A 20,442-nucleotide genomic window follows, 5' to 3' on the forward strand; every position below is an offset into this window, starting at 1 on the left:
GGCACCCTGGGGTGCCAGGAAGAGCACCCCAACAGCCTGCAAGTCAGCTGGGCACACTGCACCCACAGCAGCCCCCAAAAATGCAGGTGGATGCGAACATGGAGGACATCAAATATGGAGGCAAGGTCGCATCACTGACAGCAAACCCCTCCTGCCGAGGCACAGCATGGGCCCGGCTTCGGCACCCCCTGTGGAGAAGCAGACCCAGAAGATGCAAACATGGTGGATTTACTTGTTGTTAAATAAACTTTAATGATTTTTGCACCGGGGTGAAAATAAAATGTTCTTTGTGGCCTCACAACTGGCCAAGGATTAAAATCAGCAGGCAGGGGGAGCAGCTCAGCTCTCCTCTCGGGGAAGGCCACGTGGTGCTGTGGGCTCTCCCCGCAAGTGATGCTCTGCCTGCCCCACACACTCAGATCGCTGAAGGCACAAGTGTCACTTCGTCCCCCCGACCCCTGCGGCTGCCGTTAGTGCCCCCACAAGCAGGCAAGCGAGTTCTGTGCAAAACCCCTACATATAAAAATAGCGGTTTTCTGTACCGAACATCCTAAAAAACTAGAGCTTTAATCAATGTCAGTTTATCCACACCCTTGATTTGAAATCCTGACGTGCACCCGGGAAAGCCGCTGCATCTCCATCGCTGGGGGAAGCGCTGCTGGGGGATTCAGCGGCGGGTGGCTGCTGGCCCCGGCCCCACACAGCACCAGCTCGCTCCCAGCCGGCTCCGGCCCCCCTTGCTTGGCCCCTGGAGGCTGCAGGGTCCCTGGGTGCAGGAGCAGCCCCCAGCCGTGGCTCATCGCTCAGCAACGGCAGCTCCTGGGGTCCATGCTCGACAGCTCCAAGCATGCCAGCCCCCGACTCTCGGCACTCTTGGAGAGGCCAAGCGCTGTCTTCGGGCCAGTCCACAGGCGCTAGAGGCTTGGTCCTGCACCGTCCGCCTCCCGTTCCCGCTGGTATCGCCGGCGGCGCTCGCAGCGCGGGCAGGACTGGGCACTGGCCTGGCACTCCCGGTGGAAGACAGTTTTGCAGTCACTGCACCTAGGACAAAGCAGGGAAAACCCCATCCTGTTGGCAACATCGGGAAAGGTCTGCGCTTCTCCCACCAAACAGGACCTGGGCTTGCTTCCTTGTTTCCCTTTCCTCCAAGTAAGTGCCCGGCGAGAGACGAGCCCTGCCGACACATCGGCTGGCCCTGGCAGGATCCAGCCACTTGCTGGACACAAAACGGCAAGCTTTGCGAGGAAGAGCAGCAATTCATCCACCAAAAGCCCTGCCTCCAGCAAGCACAGGAGAAAAGCAGCAGCTCTGCCCAAAAGAGCAAACCCTGCACCGAGCATCAGCTGCCAGCACCTTGCTGGCTTTTTGCAGATGAAAGAGCAAGATATCAAGTGAGCTGTGAGCTTTGCACCTTGCTTTCAGAGCAGGGCAGCAGGGGGAAGAGGCTTCCAAACAGCACAAGATCAAGTAAAACGTTGCAGGCTGAGCCCCTAAACCCTGCGATGTCGCAGGGCAGCCCGAGCGCAGACGTACTGGCCAGGACAGGACGCGGCTCTGTGCAAGGCTCTCCCCTCTGCTCACCACATTGGGGGCATGGCCTGGAGACCCCTGCCCTGCACAGGTCAGTGTCACAGCCTGCAGAGCAGCCAGGGACATTGTTTGGGGACATCAGAGCCACCCTGGGTTGGGCAGCCTCTGAGTGCAGCATCTGGAGCCGGCCTGCAGTGGGGCGGCCGCGATGCAGCAGGAATGTAAACAGCTGCAAATTACACCTTGTGTGGGGCCAGCTTGCGGGAGACACCCATTTTGTGAGGGGCGTTCACGAGTTATCTTGAGTAAACAGCAGTCAGTGCTAAGAGGCTGGGCTCACTTTCTTCTTTTCCCTGTCATGAGCCCCCACCTATCTCACCTTGCAAGCAGCAGCAAAACGCAGCTGATCCGCATGCCGGTGGGTCAGCTAGCTGAAATGCCCTGAACGCTGCAAATGCCTGGTGCTCAGCTGACTGCAGACGTGCCTTGTTTAATGCCGTCAACCTGGCGCTGAGTTTCATGCGCCACGTGAGACCTGAGCTGCATTTCCCAAAGGAAGCAGGGGCTGCCAGACAGAGCAGCGGCAGAGGGAGTGCAGGACGCAGAGCAATGCGCCAGGAGACCGCCAAAATACCATGGGATGAAAATTCTGGGCTCAAACCTTGCTCCCAGCAGGCGGGTGCAAGCCCAGAGTTGCTCGAGATATGGAAACTGCCCGTGCACAGACAGATGGGACAGCAGGGTGCTGCCTGGCGCCGTGTGCTTTCCCAGGGGAATATTTTTCAGGCGGCTTCTCCGGATGAGCAGCAGCAGCGGCTCCTCCTCCTCCTGCCGCTGCAGGGGGCAGGTTGTGAAGCAGGGTTTTGCCCTGTGAGTTTCTGAGCGAGCCCCTGCCCAAAAGCAGTAGCTTCTGCCTCCACCTGCAGCGCAGCAGCCTCAGGAAGCGGCTGCTGCAAATGCAAACGTCACTCGCCCGGCTGGGTTATTGTTTGGAGGCGTTTCGGTCGCATCCTGCAGCGAGTCGCGGTGTGACCTGCGCGGCTGGCTGTCACACGCGTGGCGGAGGGGCAGGAAGCTGGGTTCAGCTCGGTGAGGATGTTATTGAGCTGCCTTCCTGCTGCAAAACCCCACTCAGCCTCCTGACACAAAGGAGGTCGACAACTTCAGAGCCCAGCTCCCAGCATATGCAACCTCTGTCCTGCTGCTGGTGCAGCTCAGCCCCACGTGCCAGCTCTTCCCAGCGCCCGCTGGCTCTTAACAGGGAAAATCAGCCCCCTGGGGACACTGTCCTCTTAACAAGCACCATGCTGTCCCTGCAGCAAGGAGGGATAATGAGCGATCCTGCTCAGCCACCCTGGGAATATTTGCAGACAAAATGCACCAGGGGACCCTGGTCTTGGTGATATTTTCTGCAGCTTCTGGATGTCACTGATGGCTTTTAGGAGCTCTTTTTGGCAAAGCAAGCTCATGCAGACCACCAGCCTGTTAAGTGTCTCTGCCAGGAAAAGGTTTATAATCAGTTCTGAGCTGAACCAGTGAGACAAGAATCTCCCTCCAGCTACAGCAGCTACACCTTGCAGCAGGCTCCATGTGGGAAGGATTTGATCTCTTTAGAGGAGGATTTCTATAGAAAACACAAAGCCCAGCAGTAAACACACCCGTCCTCAGGCACCAAGCGAGGGAGACGTCACTCACCTGGTGGTGGTGTCAAACTCGAAGGGAAAGATGATGTCGCTGCGGTTGCAGATCTGGCAGATGAAGCCTCGCTGGGTGCACAGGTCACAGTTGTAGACGTGATGGGACGCGAACTGGATCAGAGACTGCAGGAATGTCTCGAAGACGCCGTCAGCTATCTGTGGAGCAGAGACATCAGGCACACGGAGCCTGCAGCTGTCGGGGTGTGCACTGTGCAAAACGCACGCTGCACCCACACTTCGTGCTGCCTATGGAGACAAGGCTGTCCTCCCAAACCAACCCAAGATCCCACGTGCCTGCCTTGGGGTTTAGCATCTCAATGGGATGCCAAAATAAACCCACTGCAGCACCCAAAAGTTGCCAGGATAGCTCCTAGCTTTGGGGTTACAGCAAATTTCTACTGCTGTAGAGCCTACTGACCACCTCCAAAAGTTGTGACAGACGGCAATTGGTATGGTGATGAGCAATACTCAGGTAATGGGAGGTGAAACAATTTACCATGTCATCTCCATAGTTCTTGGAGGATACAGGTCACTTATTTTAGCCTCCAAGCTGATGTGCAAGACTTGCAGAGGGCACATGATAACAGAAAGCAAGGCAAAAAGGAACTGAGCAGCCTGAAATCTTCTGCTGAAGAAGTGCCGTGTTCCATGCAGAGTCTCTGCAGGCAGAAATGGGGATGTTCTGTACCAGCAAAACTACAGCGCAAAGCTCTCACCTGCCGCAGATCAGTGACACTGTACTTGTGGGGACACTCCAAGAGGTAGTTCCTGTGATCGAGCCTTCAAACAAGCACAGAGGGGAGTGTGTTAGACACTTTCCACCACATCTCAAATGGCCTCACAGTGAGGAAGAGTCCAGGGGATGCAGACTCAACATTACTGTAAACCTGATTTCACACCAAACAACACATCCCAAATCCTGCCATTGAAAATTGTTTGAGAGCATTTCAAAGGGGGGAAAAAATATCTCATCTATTTTCCCAGGTGTTTCCTGTCCAGCCTTGGTCAGGAAAATGCTTCCTCAGTCCCATCTCCACGTGCTGCCACACAGACGGGTAACTTCTTCCAGCACATGACACAGAGGTGAAAACCAGTCCGCGCCCTGAAGAGACGATAAGGAGCAGGGCACAGACCCAAGGGCCAGGAAATGATCCTGCCCAGTACCCTGGGCACCCCCAGCCTACGGTAGCAATGCTGACAGATGGCTCAAGGTGAAACCCCGGAGCACGAGAGGGGACTCAGGGCACTCACCGCTTGCTCAGCTCCTTCAGGGCCCCGCTGCGGCACATGATAAGGTAATCTCCGAGCAGCTTCAGCTGCTCCCGGCTTCGGAGGATTCGCCTCATCCTCTCCACGTGGTCGTAGAGGCTCTCGTTGACCAGCTTGAGGTCGATCAGTGGCTGGTTACGGATCTGGGTGAGGAACTTCAGCGCCTGCCGGCAGACCTGCAGCAGGGAGAGGCCAGGTGTGAGGGGCTTGTGGGAAAGCCCAGGGAGATGTTTCCACCCCTGCTGATGGTGGGAGCATTCAGAGGGCCATCTCCTTGCGTGCAGCACGGACTCAGCCTGGGCTTACCCCTCGCTTGGCCAGGTCCCAGTTGTGGATGAGGCGTGAGGGGATCACCGTCTCGTCGTCCCGGTGGCAGCTGTCGCAATAGTAGAGGCCGGAGAAGGCGCAGAGCTTGGGCTTCACGAAGGAGAAGCCGATCTGCCTGGAGCAGCCTTCGGGGAGCAGACAGGAGATGGTGAGAGGTGACCTGTGCTGCACCAGGGCCCAACATGCTGCTGCTGGAGCAGGGGAGAAGCTTTTGTGGGGAGAATGGGGCAGGGAAATCTTTGAGAGGGTCAGAGACTAGCTAAAGCACATGGCAGGATGCTGGCTGGGTGCTCCCAGCACCTTCCCACGCAAGGGGTTGGGATTCAGATCAGGGTGGCCCAGCAGGAACCTTCCTAAACTGGACTGCCCCTCAACCCACCACATTTTTAATCCATAAACTGGTTCAATTCAAACTGTTTTTCTCTTTCTTTTAGGAAAAGTGACCTGTGGGAACATCACAGGGGGCTAGGGAAGAACCAAAATCCCACCTGCCCGTTCCACTACTGGCCCCAGCAGCTCTGCCCAGTTCTGCGTTCCGCACGGCACCCCTGCAGGGAGCAGCACCAAAGCCCGGGCTCCGCACCCATGATTGGCAGCGTGGGGTTGGGAGAAGCAAAAGACCAGGCCCCTCTATCACAGCAGTGTGCAATCCTGCAAGAACTTGGCTTAGGTCTCGGGGGAGGCGTGCAGGGCTTTTACAGCTGCTGGAGAAGCGAGCACATCTGAGTTGGAGTTGTAAAGACAGGAAAACTCGGAGCTATTTTTACTGGGTTCACTTCTCTAAAATAACCGACAGTGTCGGTGAGTCTCTGAGCTCCAGCGGGTGCAGTCGGAGGCTGTGTCTGTCCTGCGAAGAGCTGGGGCCGCTCCACCACCCTCTGCCAAGGCTTTAACACCCAGCCCTTTGCACTCTGGAGCAGCTGGAGTGCATTAAAAAGAAATGATGGAGCTCAGATGTTGCCCTCTGCATTAAACAAAAATGCTTCTCTTTCTTCTGGCTTGTCCCACTCTGACACACAAAGAAACCACTCCTGTGCCAAAAGGGTGTCGCAGCAGGAGAAGGGCAAGGTCAGGCATCCTGAGCCGTAGGTCGGCACCGGATGGAAGGAAGCAGAGCTGTGGAGAAGGGCAGGAAGATGCCCAGGGAAGCCTATGCAAAGAAACTGGGAAGTGAGATCGGCCTTTTTGGCTTTCTGCTTCCATCTATTGGTAGGTGGAAGATGCAGGACGGAGCCTGGAGGGGAAGGTAGAGACCCAATAGAAAAGACTGAAAAATACATTAAAAAAAGGAGATTAAGAAAAAAAAAACCTGCTGGAGGGTACAAGAAGTATAATTGAAGCAGGAAAGAAATCTGAAGTTTAATTAACTTACCGAGGTAAAGAACAAATTACACCTCCCATAGAGGTCAGAGAGCGTTATCCTATTAAGCCAGCGTCACCCAGCGTGCTGGGAGGCATTGTGCTGAAGGTCGAACGAACATTGCACAAAATCGGCTTGTCACACCCACTGCAATGTTCACTCCTGTGCTGCATTACTGGAAAAACAGCTCTACCCCCATGACTTGGGTTTGCCCTTGACTACACCTTCCCCACAGGTTGGGGCCACCGAATGCCCAGAAAGGGGGTCCTGGGCCCCTCAGCTCCACCAGGTCCGCCTGAGTTTGATTGAAGCCAATACCCCCGCTGCCTACACCACAAATCTCTGAAGCAGGACCCCAGCAGCAGCCCAGTTTGACCTTGGAGGCTGCACAGGGGTGTGATGGGGATGTGATATGTGGGGACTTGCCCCGTGCCCAGGGACTGCCGAAGATGCCACTGCTTTGGGACGTGAAGCCCAGCCTAGGGGCTTCAGTGCCACCTGCTACAGGGCTTGGCAGCAGGGCTCAGAGCATTTGGTCACCTCGTTAACCTTAATGAACTTGACATTATCCTCCAAGACAGAGCTGGGATCCTTGTTTTCAAAGCAGCCCCCGTATACCTGCGCAGATGAAGCTCTGAGAGTCCAGGCCCTTCTCCACAGGGATGGCCACCAGGTATTGCAGCAAGAAGCCGTTTTCCTTCACGATGCTCTTCAGGAGGACCTGGGAGTTGCCGTCCAAGCTGCCACCCAGCGTCAGCGCCTCCTCTGCCGCCTCCAGGTAGGAGGCGAGCACCCCTCGGACCAGCTCCCTCCACGATGCTGCTTCTTCTGCGCTCTCAGCCTGCAGCTTCAGGACAGCTTTGGAGGTGATCACCTTGAAGAACGATGGTCCCCCGAGGCTGGTGTCTGGAAGAATGTCCTGGATCGTCTCTATGCCGTAACTGTTGCTTAAGATTTTGTCATTGTTCCTCACCTTAAAGCACTTTAAGGTTTCCAATGACAGGGAAAAAATAAAAGGGACCCATGTTTTGTCTACGTCCACGTACAGAATAGACTCTTTGATTGCATCCAGTTCTGGTTCGTGAGCTGAAGTCCAATTGAAGCTGGTCCCAGGCGCTTCGTTGTACTGGAGGACAGCAGCGGGATCGCCACCTTCGCCGCTGTCTTCGGGGTACTCCAGCGTCTCCCACTCCTCCTCCTCCAGCTGAGGCCGGCACTTCTGCAGTGCCTCCCGGATCCTGTCCAACCAGTCCTCGGCCTCGTCTCGAGAAGGAGCTCGTAGGTAGAGCTTTTTCCCCAGGAAAACCAGCTCGAAGCGTCCATCCGAGTGCGTCAGCGCCAGCGACTCGCACCGCAGCAGCGAGTAGCTCTCGACGCAGATGCGGTCCTCGTGGTCCAGGAAGAGCTGGAGCTCCAGTGGTGACAGCTCACAGGAAAACTCCTTCCAGATGCCCATGGCTCCTCTCCGCTCCAGGGTGCCGAGCTTCAGGAGTCCTCGGAAGGGGTTGGAAAGACCTGGGGCAAAAGCAAGCGTCTCAGTATAACCAAAAGGGAAATGAGGTGGGCATGAAGAGCTGACAGGCAGCTCGCGGGGAGCTGCCAGAGGCATCGCAGCTTTGAGTCAGTCCTGGTGGGAGGTGGGACGGGGCAGGAGTTTGCAGGACCTGCTTGCTGGGCCCCTGTCATTGTCCCCATGCATTTGGTTTTGAGGGTAAGAACGAGAGGGATGGCATAAAAGAAATCTGTCCTGCAAGATGGGCAGAGCCATGTCGACAGAGGCACCCAGGACACGTCCTCTGCCCCTAAAGGGCTTCCCACCAGAGCTATGGGGGGCTCCACAACACTGAGGATCTCTGCCCTTTCTGGAGCCTCCAGCACCACCACCCGGCTGACCCCAGACAGGAGACCACCTGAATTCGCTGCCCAGCCCTTGAGCACTGCCCGCAGCAGATGCGTGCTTAAAGTGGGAGCCACACACCCATCTGCCGGCGATGCACGACACTGAAGCCCTTTTGTTCCTGCTCGGGCGACAGCTTGGGCTTAACGCCCCGCGAGGAAGGCACCGACAGCCTTTCCAAGTCGAGAGCACTGATCAGCCCCGGGGCTGGGCCCTCCCCAGCACCGTCTGGCACGAAGCCGTTGATGTCAGCTGGGCTTTTGCCACTCTCTCCTGCAGAAGGCCTGTAGAAATCATCTTCCGAGATCCAACTCTTTATTTTCTGTTAAAAAATATATGAAAAAAAAACTCATCAGCAAACTCAAACCCATGCATCCACGGTGGCCCCGTGCACACCCAGCACTGTGACTCTGACTCCCCAAGCATGCCCTGGCTGCACGCTGCCAGCGAGCGGCCACATTTCGGGGATCGCAGATGGGCTGCCAGCTGCCCCAGCTGCCTGGCTAACAGCAGGGATGTCCACGGGTGGGTGACAGAGCAAACACTGCCCCGCAGGGAGGCTGTCATCGCTCGCACCCTGCTCGCACCGAGGAAGAGACGCTCGATGAGCCTGTGTTTTGCAGCTGGCACCACTGTGCATCGCCTTACCACGTTGGGCTGCTGCCTGGCTTCCTCACCTGTCCTGGTTTCAGCTAGGATAGAGTTAATTTTCCTCTTAGTAGCTGATACAGCTACTAAGCTATAATGTTGATAACACACTGATGTTTTAATTGCTGCAGAGCAGTGCTTACACCAAGCCAAGGACTTTTCAGCTCCTTGCTCTGTCCTGCCAGCAGGCAGGCTGGGGATGCAGCAAGAGCTGGGAGGGGACAGACCCAGGACAGCTGACCCCAACTGGCCAAAGGGGTATTCCATACCATAGGACGTGATGTGAACAATTAATGTGTGGGGGCTGGCCGGGGGGGACGGGACACTGGCTGCTAGGGGATAGGCTGGGCATCGGTCAGCGGGTGGTGAGCAATTGCATTGTGCATCACTTGTTTGTACACATTATTCTTAGTAGTACTATTATTACTATTATTATCCTTTCTTTTCTGTCCTAAAAAAACATCTTTATCTCAACCCACATGCTTTCATTTCTTACTAATTCTCTCCCCCATCCCATAGAGGGAGGGGGGAGGGTGAGCAAACAGCTGTGTGGTGCTGAGCTGCTGGTCGGGTTAAACCACAACATCACCAAACCGCTTTCTGACCGTGGGTTTAGTTGGGGCACAGCAAAGTGCAATGTATGGTGCCCCTTAAGCACTGCTGCAGGGTGGAGAGCACCCATCTGCTGAGCCGCAAAGAAGCGCTGTGATCTGGAAGCCCAGAAACACAAAGCAACTGGTTCTCCTCCCCCGCAAAGTCACAGAAGGGCTCTGGGGGGGAACACACTCCCTGCAACATCCACCTGCAAGGCCTTCGGTTCAGCAAGCATTTCTGAGGTGGGGCAAGACACCAGCTTGGTGCAGTGGTACAGGCTCACCTGCAGCAGGGGCCAGGAACATTATTTATTACCAGGGAGAAGCGGAGAAGACATCTAGGTCCTACTCCTGTCTTACAAGCGGATGCTACAAACACCATTCTTCTGTCTATTTGAGAAGAAAAGCAAAGCAGGGAAGGCAGAGAAAACCTTTGTCTCACTATGTCACAGGGGGCTGAGACCTGAAAGCTGAAGGAAGTCTGTTAAGCTGAAAGAAAACAAAGCTGTAACCTCTCCGGGAGTCTGTCTGGCTGCAAGCAGGGAACGAGGTTGTGGGACAGGCCCCCCTCTGAACAAACACTAGGAGCAAAACACGACCCCAGTCAGGGCTCCTGCAAAAGGGAGCAGCCTTGCCAGACCCAGAGCATCCCTTCCAGGGCTGTGTCCCACCAGGAAGGACCCTACCTTGCTTTCAAAGAGGCTTTTATTATGACCAAAAACCAAATCACAGTGGGAGTCAGCGCCACCCTACAGGAGGAACACAAGGCGGCTCAGCTCCCGGGCTATAGGAAGCCTCTGTTTACTCTCGGGAGAGGAATGCAGGTTGCTCCATGAGTCATGCGAAAGCAGGAGGGGATTTCCTGTTGACACCGTATGTTATCCATAGATTAGTCAGCCTGGCCCAGCGCCAGGAGGGAGCAGTGGAAATGGGATAACTGGGAAGGGGCCGAAAGGAGCAGGGACCCAAAAGAGAAAGCGCTTGGGGGTGTGAAGCAGATCCTAACCTCCCTGGGGTGGAAGGATGAGTCAGGCACGAGCCAGAGTTAGGCAGGGGACGGGACTGTTCGAAGGGTTTCCTAAAAGCAAAAGCAAGTGGATTGCAGAGGACGGCAAGAGGAAACGTGCACTGCTGCTGAGGCGAGCCTGAGCACCAGGGAACGCCATCCTGCTTTGGGAACAAATGTGTTGGGTGAATGTCCTTCCACTGCACAACTGCAATTTGTTTCCTACCTAGGCAGTGCTTTTCCCTCCTCTTATGAGGGTGGAGGAAAGTTCCCTGGCCCCAGTCCAGGAGAAAATCCATTCTTGAGCTGTTCTGTCAGCTCACAGAGAGCTGAGGGCTAGATTTGTGCAAGAGCTCATCACCCTTCAGATATCATTAATAAAACAGAAAACCTCTCTTGCTGGGGACTGGGTGAGGGATGACCGGCTTGCCACGTGGGGTTTCAAATCCTTTGGTATTCTTTTTGCCAGGGAACATTTAATTACGTCTAACATGCCCAGGATGGCTGCATGGCCACACCTCTGTGGGGCCCAGGAAGGTGTGCATGGAGCAGGGAGCACTCCCACCACCTCTTCCTGCTGATTCCTGTGTTACTTACACCAAACGTGCCGCCAGTAGCCCCGAAGATGAGACTTCAGAGAAAAGGAGCCTACCAAAGTTGTCACCACCTTCACCTTCCTTTCCCACTAGATCAGGAAGCATAAAAACAAGGATACTGGGGAGTGCAGCACACGAGCTGGGACACCTACCGGGCAACCTGACAGTGGAGAAAGGAGGTACTCGGCTGCGGGGCTGCGCACCGCGTGGCTGCCCTCGCTGCTGCTGACCGCACCGCGGCCGCCTTCCTCTGCTCCATTGGTGCCACCAGGATGTGGGGCTGGGACACCAGCATCACCCCGGGGGAGAGCGCGGACATCGCCCCTCTGTCTGGTGGGAGGTGGCGGCAGGCGAGTATCCTCGGAGGGCGCCGGGGGTGCTGGAGGGCAGGCGGGCTGCGGCGGGGAGCACCCCAGCACAGCAGGGACGAGCTGGTCTGATGGGGCATCATGGCTCGGCTTGGCTTTGCTGAACTCAGACAGCACCCTAAAAAAGGAACAGCAGTGAGTTCAGTGCAGCTACGCTGACCTGGACCTAGCACGTGGCCGTGCCTGGTTCTTCAATGCCAGCCCCCCAAGAAGGGCTCAGCTCCGGCAGGCTGACAGCTCCGCGTGGCTGCAGACAGGCTGCCAGGCCCTGCCCCCAGGAAACGCGACTCGTCCAGCCGCCGGCCACATGCCAGGCAAAGACCCCACAAAGGATGCTTTTCCTACCGACCCGCATTACTGGATTTTCATGTACTTCTGACTGCCACTAAGGGGTTAATGGGCCCCCGGCCCATTGTACGACTCTTGAACGTACCCCCGAATTTCAGATGTTTTTGTAACCATTCACAAGCAACTTTATTGGAGTTTGGCCATGCCAGATGCTGGTCCCATGCCTCTGCTGCACCAAGTCAAACTAAACCAGCCCAGCTTCAAAACAAAGTCTTTCCATCGCGAGTTTAGTCAAATCAAGGGTGGTTCTTCCAGGATTATCATAAAATGCAAAATCCTGTAAGTCGGTAACAGCACTGTTATCGATGGGGAAGAGCAGGCAGGAGCTCTAAACCTTGGGAAATAGCTGAGCAATTCACCAGCTTGCCAAAAACGTCAGCTTCAAACACTCCAAAGCTCCTCATGAACTTGGGCTGATCTGCACTACTCTTCTGGCCAAAAAACATTTACAGCAAAGGTAATGTTTCATTTACAAGTATCCCATTTCAGTTTGACCATTCCATTCAGAATTCTACTTTTGTTTTAAAATTTCTGTTTTTTTTTTTTTTGATTGTTATGTAGGCATAAAGTGACCAGAAACAAGAAGGTTTTAAAGGCATTCATTCTGCTGGTCAACTGGAAGCAAAGTGCTTCTGCTTCTGTGGGAATTTCAGCACACATGCTGTTTCAGACCAATGTGAAACGGCTATTTGGTCGCAAACTGAGAAAGCCCTTGCTCAGCTCTGGCTCTGCCGCTAGAGGTGGCCTCTCCCAAGCAAGCAGGGCGAGACACAGCGGTTGTAGCTCACAGCCTTGCAGCCCTCTCTAAAACCAACACCGGGCAGGGTGCATTTGCCAAACAGCACCCCAAGGCCAGGCTCAGTCAGACAACACATCCTTCGTTTTTTAGGGCGGCGAGGAAAATATTTGCTGATTACTCAGAGCTTATAGAGCCTGCTGGAGATCCTTGTGCTTGCTGTCTGACTGTTTTGCAGAAATAAATCACGAGGATGACAAACTAACAACCTTCCTCCTTTGAAGTATCTGCAGAACGTGCAAATTATAACCCCTTCCTATGACCAAATTCATTTCTTCCCTGCCAAAAAGCCCCAGGTGTATGCCATGGAGATGTCACATTCCTGAAAGCAGGGAGCAGCATTTTTCTGACGTGTCTGCCCTGACAGAGAGGACAGGCACACACTTCAGTCCTCAGGTGCTCATTTGCCTTGGCAGCAGGGTCCTGGCAAGCTGTGCCAAGCATTTTGTCTTTTTACCTTTCAGGCTCTTTCCAGGAGGAAAAAGCACCTTGTTAAATAGGGGAGAAAGCCTTCCTGCCTACAGAGAGAAAATAAAGGGGTTAAAAATCCTGCTGAAGAGGTCTGGGGAAAGACTCACTCTTGTAGTGACTTGTCCAGGTCCTCAGCAGTGGCTGTGCCCAGGTCGGAGTCGCAGGAGAGCGGCTCCTCGCTCCGCTCGGGGCTCTGGGCGCAGTGAGGCTGGAGGGCGCTGTCGGAGCCGAGGCTGGAGGACAGCTGGGACGAGCCCGTCGTGTTGAGGCTCAGCGAGGACGATGTCAGCTTGGTTTTGACGCCGGCTTTGCTGATGGGCAGGACGGAGGGCTGAATTTCAATCTCATCTGATCCTGAAGACTGGGAGATGGAACCCAGCGACGCTTTTCTCCGGGGCTCAGATGTCGAGGACGTCAGGGGCTCCAGCAGCTCCGAAACAGGACACAGCCCAGACAGGGAGAGAGGGGTGACAGTCCACTCGTTCAACACCGCCGATTTATAAGACAGCTGAAAGGTTAAGGATGTTAAGCCCTGCAGGTAGCTAAGGAGGAACTCGCACTCCTCAGCGTCCAAAAGCAGAGCCGTGGACTGGTAGTACTCGGGCAGCCGTGGCCTCTCCCGCAGCAGCAGCTTCAAGTAGCACTCCATGAGGCCATCGTTCAAAGCCAGCCTCAGCCAGGCCCGGCAGCGGCCAACGTCCGTGTTGATAAAAATGAGTTGTTCCAGCTCTGAGACAATGTTCCTGGGGCAAGGGAGAAAAAGAATTGAAGAGGAGGTGAAGGGCTGCATTTCCAGTCCACCCCGGGCTGCCAAACTGCTCTGCTAGGGGAGATTAGGAGTTGGGTTAGAAGAGGCTGTGGAAAATCTTTGTTCCGTGAAAAATGTGGTTTCCCACAGAGAAAAAAGACCTCCTGAGTTCCCCTAAACCAAATATATTGGTGGCGAGTCCAGCCATCCCTGGGGGGTGCCCCTGGGTACTGCTCCTCTGGCTGGAGACACCTCCTGTGCTTACCAAGGACCAAGGGCAGGAGATGAGGGGAAAACTCATTTGTGTCACTCATTGGTGACATTGTATATCCAAGTTCTAGTTCCACATTTCCCACCAGCCAAAACACAGTGGAAACTGCCATGGCAAGCCAAAAAAGCAAAGCACAAGGCTTGGGTGAAGTTCCTTAACCAGTCTCAGCCTCCTGACTTCAGCTGTTTTTTCCCCAAATCCAACAGCGACACCATGCTTCCTAATCCTGCCTGGCCCCAGCTCACACCTCAGTAGTTGACACTTCAGATGCTACAAAAAATAGAGCAGAAGTTTCTGAAGTTTTTAATCTGTCTCTCAAAGATGAAAATCTTCAAAGGGCACAAAAATATCCCCCCATAGCGTGTGAATCCGCTATTTTCATCCACTCTTTCATAATTCAAGAGTCGCTGATGGAGTTGGATGAGGCTCTCAAAACTACTTCTTTGTGGGTTGTTACTTTGTGTGGAAAGACTCTGCCTAGGGAGTGGCTCAAAAACCCCAGCAAATAATGATAGTTACACACATGAGAAATCCACAAGGTTCACAGATAAGGTCAGTCCTGATTCTCATCTTTTGGGTGAGGAGAAAAGGAGCATAATTGTCCCCAAAAGGTAAATGACAGGAGGGAGACCAGGCCCTGCAGTGTGCAGTCACGGTCCTCCGGTCCCACGGGGGACACCAAGCCCCCCTACACAGCCTGGTTCCCCAGAATTAATCAGGAACATGCCCCAAGCTGGCACAGCAGTTTAACGCCTGGTGTAGGCGAAGCTTTAAGTGGTGACATTGCCTAAGACCCAAACGTCGCCATATCCCCAGCACATGCTTAGAGGCTGTGCTGGCACCACCAGGTGCCCTGTGCCCAGCCCCGCAGCGCCACTCAGCTCCAGAGGGGCTTTGCCCTCCTACAAAGCCCCCTGTGGTCCTAGGCAGCCCCTGCCCAGCAGGACACCCTCTGAGACCATCCAGCATTTTGGCTGTAGGGATGAAGCGTACGGGGAGTCGGAGGAAAGCAAACCCCTGCCCAGCCAGCTCCCCTTAAAATTTTGTGGTGTTTGCCCCTCTTGGTGCCAAAGGGAGGGCAGACACCTGGGCGTGCAAACTCACCGGTGCGTGATGCTCTTCAGCAGGCCCCAGAAGACGGGCTGGGGAAGCGGCAGGCGGCCGCCTGCTTTCTTCCCTTTCCCCCCCGTCTCTGTCTTTATGTGCTTCGCCTTCAGCCCATGCACAAAGACGGCCTCCAGGGCGCTGCAGAGGGTGTTGGCATTCCCATCGTCACTGGTCACGACGGCATCCGAAGAGACGTACTGCTTCTGCAGCGCCTTGATCGCGCTCACCAGCTGCTTCTTGATCAGCTGCAACACAGGAGGTGCAGGCTTAGGTAGTAAGGATAAGTGTCAGGAAAAAAAAGGCAAGAAAAGGGCTCCAAAACTGCAAGGAAAGGGCTCCAAAACTGCAAGGCTCGTCCAGAGAGGCACCATGCAGTTCCTGCTTCATCCACGTGCCCTGCAGAGACCATCAGCAAGCACTACAGCTGAACCAGTCCAGCTGGGGACTCACGCTCTTGGCATCAGAGTTGATCTGGCTTCTTTAAACAAGTAATTTATGCAAATAGTTCTTCCTTTAGCTCACGTTTCGGGGCCCACTGGGTTTCTGGGGTTGCCTTTAGAGCGTGCAGCACTTCCAGAGACATCAAATTGCTTAAGAGGGTGGGGAAAAGAAGAAATTGGTTCTTTCCAGGCACTCGCTCAGGGAAAACACATGGATTAAATAAGCACGGGTGATAAGCGAGGAATGCTAAGGACGTAACCCCTCACAGAAATCAAAGCCATCGTGGCAGATGCTTTTGAGAGGACAGCTTGTGTTGTTTGCTGTACTCTTCTGGGAGCCGGGGTGAGCTCTGAAGCGGTAACGTGGGGATTTTACGTTCCAACAGTTCTGTTTTCCTCCTCCTTCTACCAGAGTCAAAAAGAAGCAAATTCAATGAATTTAACAATTTTATGCTGGTGGAAACGATTTTTTTAATGCAGCTGGGCCCAGCTGTCTCAGCCAGCCGTATTTAAAATGAAAGCTGCACTTCCCAGCAGACATTTGGCAAACTCTGCCAACTTGGCCGTGAACCTAGCAAGCCCTTGGCACTCAGGTGTCAATCACGCAGCCCTCTGAATTCATACCGAAAGGCACCGGCCGCTGCCACCGAGCAACAGAGGGAGCAGAGCCGGGCTTCAGATGGGCTGCTCAAGTCCCAGCTCCAGAGAGAGACTGTCCTCCTTGCAAGGGAGATGTTCAGTAACATTTTCTCAGATGATTTCTCCTCTCCAACCTTTCTCAGCCGCAATTTTTCTCCTATCGAACTTCCAGCCCTGAATACTTTTTCAGGAGGGGAAAAGCACCTACATAAGGTTTGTGGCAGCTGTAGTGCAAGGACACATGCCGTATCCCTGCTCGTATCACCCCTTCCCAGCTGCCCCCAGATCTGCCAGCACAAGCAACCCGTCTGCGTGCAGCAGCCGTGGGCTAACAGGATTAAAGAGTGCAATCTGTCATGCATGAATAATTCCGCTGCAGGATGAATTAAAGACACAGACTTCACGACTGCGTTTGAACCTTGCTCGTGAAATGTGTTCAGACTCCAAAGGCTGAGTGAAGAAAGCCCAGACACCCCGAGCAGCCTCGGCAGCAATGCTCCTTCTCCAGGTAAGGGGCCGAGAACCCTCCCCAGCCCCTCAGTGCATGTCCCAAGGCGGAGCCTGGCAGGGTTTAGCTCGCAGCCACCCACCGCTGCTCCAACTCGGACAACCAGGCAGACCACCCGAGGATGCTCCGCCAGCACCAGCCACCCTTCGCCGGCCCCGGCTGGCAGTGCAGCCACGTCCCACCAGGTCCCGCCAGTAACTGGGGCTGCACTGGGAGCGAGTGGAACAGGCTGGGGTTCAGGACGCGTGTGACGTGCTCACCTGTATGACTTCCTTGGGGTCATCGGCGTGGCTCGAATGCATCTCAGCTGCTGCTGCTCCCGGCACTGCGTTCACATGTCACCTTTGGGACAAGGAGGAGGAGCGTGTCTGAGTGCTGGTCACCTACTGGGCTCCTGGGGGACCCGCCTGCCATGCAGAGGGCACCCGGAGTCACGCAGCAGCGAGCGCTCCCGGCCAGATGGCTGCCACGTTCAAGTCGGGACCAACCCAAAACCACATGGGAACAGACAAAACAGAGCGTGGCCAACAGTGAGAGACTGAGAGGGAGTAATTAGCCTCTACAGGTTAATTACTAAACCCGGTGAGACGCCAGGCTGCATGCTGGCCAAGCCACCAGCACCGTGCGCAGGGCCAGGGACTGCTTCCCTTCTGCTCCCCCACTACCTGCAGCACCCGGTGCCAGGCACACAGTGAGGACAGCCAAACACGTGCATTTTGTGTCCTGAAAGATGGGACACAACAAAACAAGGATGACATTGCCACTGTGGTGGCACAGGGGGGATGTGGAGGTGACAGCAATTCTGCCTGGCACAGAGCGGTTTGAGCAGCCCCTTCAGGGCTCTCCGGACAGTTCTCAGTTGCTCCATTCAGAGGTAGATGCTCCAGCATCGCCCCTTTCCCAGCAGAACACACAGCAGAAGGAAAAAAACATTATCCTCCACTCCGGGAAACTCTGGCAAAGCCAGACCGAGCACTGGCCGCCGTGCCAAGGCTGTCTGTAACAGGAAGGTGGTAGCAGAGAACAGAGACTTTAATTCTGACGTCTGGCCTCCTACCCAGCTCTTAGGAGCCGTCTGTCGACACCAGCATGTACCTGGAGGCTCTGGGAGCTGGCGCGTGGCCGCATCCCAGCTCCAACACAACGTGCTCTGGTGCTTAAAGGAGCTTGAGAGCTGCTCCAGCAGCAGCTGCTGCAAAGCTTCCCAAAGACTCAAGGGGTTGGAAATGCATTCCCTCGAGTTGGGAGCACTTGCTGTGGCTTTGCCATTGAAGCAGAGGACAGAGCCAGCAGTGGAAAGCAGGGCCTGGGTATGCCCATGCACTTCGACCGCAAAGGCCAGTTGTGGAGGCAAAGGTGGCCCAAAGCCCGTGCATCCCAGAGCCTGAGCAGTGCGGGTGGTAGGTCCGGCTTGGCGCAGCCCCAGGCAGGTCAGAAGCTCTTTGGTGAGCAACCCCAGCTCCATTCCCAGCGTGGCCAGAGTTCAGCAGAGTTTTATAGAAAAGGAAACTGCTTTTGCCACTGCTTGTCATAAGATTTCCTCTCCCCGGATTGCGACACAGGCAGGCGGGAGCGCAGTGATTACGGGAATGTTCACCTCTGGCTCCGAGCTGCTGCCCGGCGTTTCGGCAGGGGGCAGCAGGTGCGGGGAGGGCGCTGAGGTGACAGCAGCAGTGGGTGAAGACCACGGGGATCCATCCCCATCACTGCCCTGTGCCGTGGAGGCTCAGCCAGTGTCAGACCCTGCCCCTTTACCTGCTGCCTCCCTGCTAACAGGTCCCACAGCTCGCCTGACGCCGCAGCACTGCTCGGGGGACAGACATGGCTGTGGGCACGGGGTGGCATGTCTGCTGCTGCACCCGAGTGGCTCCTGCAGAGCCAGTGCTGGCGTTGCAGCTCTGGGGCTGCCCCAGCCACCCCAGTGTCCCCAGCTGTCACGGCAAGGGATGATTTTGCAAACTCTTTCAGACTTGCTAAGCACATGATGGACTCCAGCAGAGATGTCCCCAAAACCTCTGCTCCCTTGCTGGCCTCAGCTCCCCCAGCCCCAGCTCCTCCAGCCTCCCCGGGAGGCAGGAGGCTGAGGACGCACGCCACGACCAGTCCAACCCGTTCATCCCAGTGCCATGAATTCACCCAGCGATCTGCTGGGGCAGCACCTCCCCAAGCAGCGAGCACAACAAACGTGCCGTGGTGGCGGATCTCGCCCGACACACTCACGGCGCCCTCGGAAAGCCACCACTGGTTTTGGTCTCAACGTGCACCTGGCGCAGGACGGACGTGCAAGCGCAGACAGGAGCACGTCCACAGCACAAACCCTGTGTGGCTTCCCAGCACCCACTGCCTCCAGGGCTCTGCAGGCAGAGCAAAACAGCCAAAGTAGAACAAAATAAACCAGAAAGCAAGAAAGCAGAAAGCAAGCTCGTGTGTTTTTACCTACCAAGGCAGGGAGCCTGTGGTGCGTGTGCAGAGCTGTCCAATTACCAAAACGCAACAGAACAGCCCCAAGCCCCAGAGCTGCTTGCCGAGATCGAGCCGAGGCGGTGACCCCCCGCTCCGTCCTGAAGCCCAGCTCTTTGCTGTCCCGACAAGTTATAAATAAACACCGAGTCACCACCGGCACTTTGTGCATGGAAAACAACTGCCGACGGGACGGCGTTAGCCGGTGACTCAAGGCCTGGAGACGGAGCCACTCATTTTCCAAGCACGAGTGCGGGGCCGGGCCCCGTCCACCCAGGGAACACGGGAGCTCTGGCAGGACGGGCAGCCCGAGTCCTGTGTCAGGACAGCCCCGTCCTGCTGTGGCTGTAGCACGAGGGAAGCTTTCAGCCTTCCACGAAGGCCCCATGAACACCCAGCTGTGCTTCAGCTACAGAGGGGCCCTGAAAGCTCCAGCCTGCAGCCCCAGAGGACCTCGAGGCCCAACGCTCTCCAGCCGTGACGTGATTATGGCCCAGCAGAGGAGCGCCCGTGCTGAGCGGCAGACGGGGGCCGACAGGACGGAGAGGAGCCCCTACTGCTAACAATCCCGCCGCCTCCTGCCCCAGCACCGTGCCCAGCACCCGCGGCCCACCCACGCCCAGGGGGCTGCTCCCGGCGGAGGCTGAGCCGCCTGTGATGGCGAGGCCGCGTTCCAAAAGCACAGGGCAGGAGAATTTCCTCCAGCCCACCCCGTGCTCCGGTGCGAGGTCACGGCGTGCCACGGGCGAGCCCAGCGCCGTGGAGGGGTGCGGGGGGGGGCGTTGGGGAGGACCCCGCAGCGAGGCACCGCCGGGCCGGAGCCACCTCCGCGTGGCAGCCCCGGCTGCTTCACGGCCGCCTGGCTCGGCAGGGAGGGCACGGCCCTGGGGGGCCAAGCGGGGATCGGCTGCCGAGGGCACGGCGCGGGAGCGGCCCTGCGCAGCGCCGTGGTGGCTGGAGGGGACCGTGGCGGGTGGCAGGAGGGGGCCGTGAGGCCCGGCCGGGGGCGGGGCAGGGATGCGGCCCCCAGCCTCATTCGGCCCTGGGCACCGCCAGGACGGGGCAGCCCCCTGCAGCTCATTGTAACTGGGCTAACGAAGCTCCTGAGGCGCGGGCAGCCAGCGGGGACTGCGGGGGGCGGCCGGGGCACAGCAGGGCTGCTGGCAGGGAGCGGGGTGGGCCGCGGACAGCGGACAGCGCCCTGCACCCGGCAGCCCCCAGCCCCACCAGGAGGAGCCGGGCGCTGCCCAGCCCCGCTCCCAGCCCCGCGCCCCGCGGCCCCTCGCCCCCAGCCCCTCCCCGCCCCCCCCGGCCCGGCCCCGCCCCCGCTCACCGGCTGCGCGCGCCCCGGCCGGCAACCCGG

At 56.5% G+C, this 20,442-nt stretch overlaps 1 protein-coding gene across 2 annotated transcripts; it reads right to left on the reverse strand.

Annotated features, from left to right (window-relative positions):
- Window positions 1-232: 232 nt before the first annotated feature.
- PLEKHM1 (pleckstrin homology and RUN domain containing M1) lies at window positions 233-20,442 on the reverse strand. Of its 2 annotated transcripts, none has more exons than XM_035347435.1 (12): window positions 20,413-20,442; window positions 16,880-16,961; window positions 15,030-15,277; window positions 13,014-13,649; window positions 11,076-11,409; window positions 8,162-8,402; window positions 6,802-7,698; window positions 4,803-4,948; window positions 4,479-4,672; window positions 3,944-4,007; window positions 3,226-3,383; window positions 233-1,041 (listed from the first exon to the last, which is right to left on the reverse strand). In XM_035347435.1, exons 2-12 carry the CDS (start codon window positions 16,919-16,921, stop codon window positions 915-917), a joined length of 3,087 nt encoding a protein of 1,028 aa, XP_035203326.1. In that variant the 5' UTR covers window positions 16,922-16,961; window positions 20,413-20,442; the 3' UTR covers window positions 233-914. The 2 variants fall into 2 exon arrangements, with proteins under 2 accessions (XP_035203326.1, XP_035203327.1); XM_035347436.1 differs by lacking the exon at window positions 20,413-20,442 and adding an exon at window positions 19,060-19,463.

Source organism: Oxyura jamaicensis, chromosome 27 (genome assembly GCF_011077185.1).
Source record: "Oxyura jamaicensis isolate SHBP4307 breed ruddy duck chromosome 27, BPBGC_Ojam_1.0, whole genome shotgun sequence".
In the NCBI taxonomy this organism is placed as follows: Eukaryota; Metazoa; Chordata; class Aves; order Anseriformes; family Anatidae; genus Oxyura; species Oxyura jamaicensis.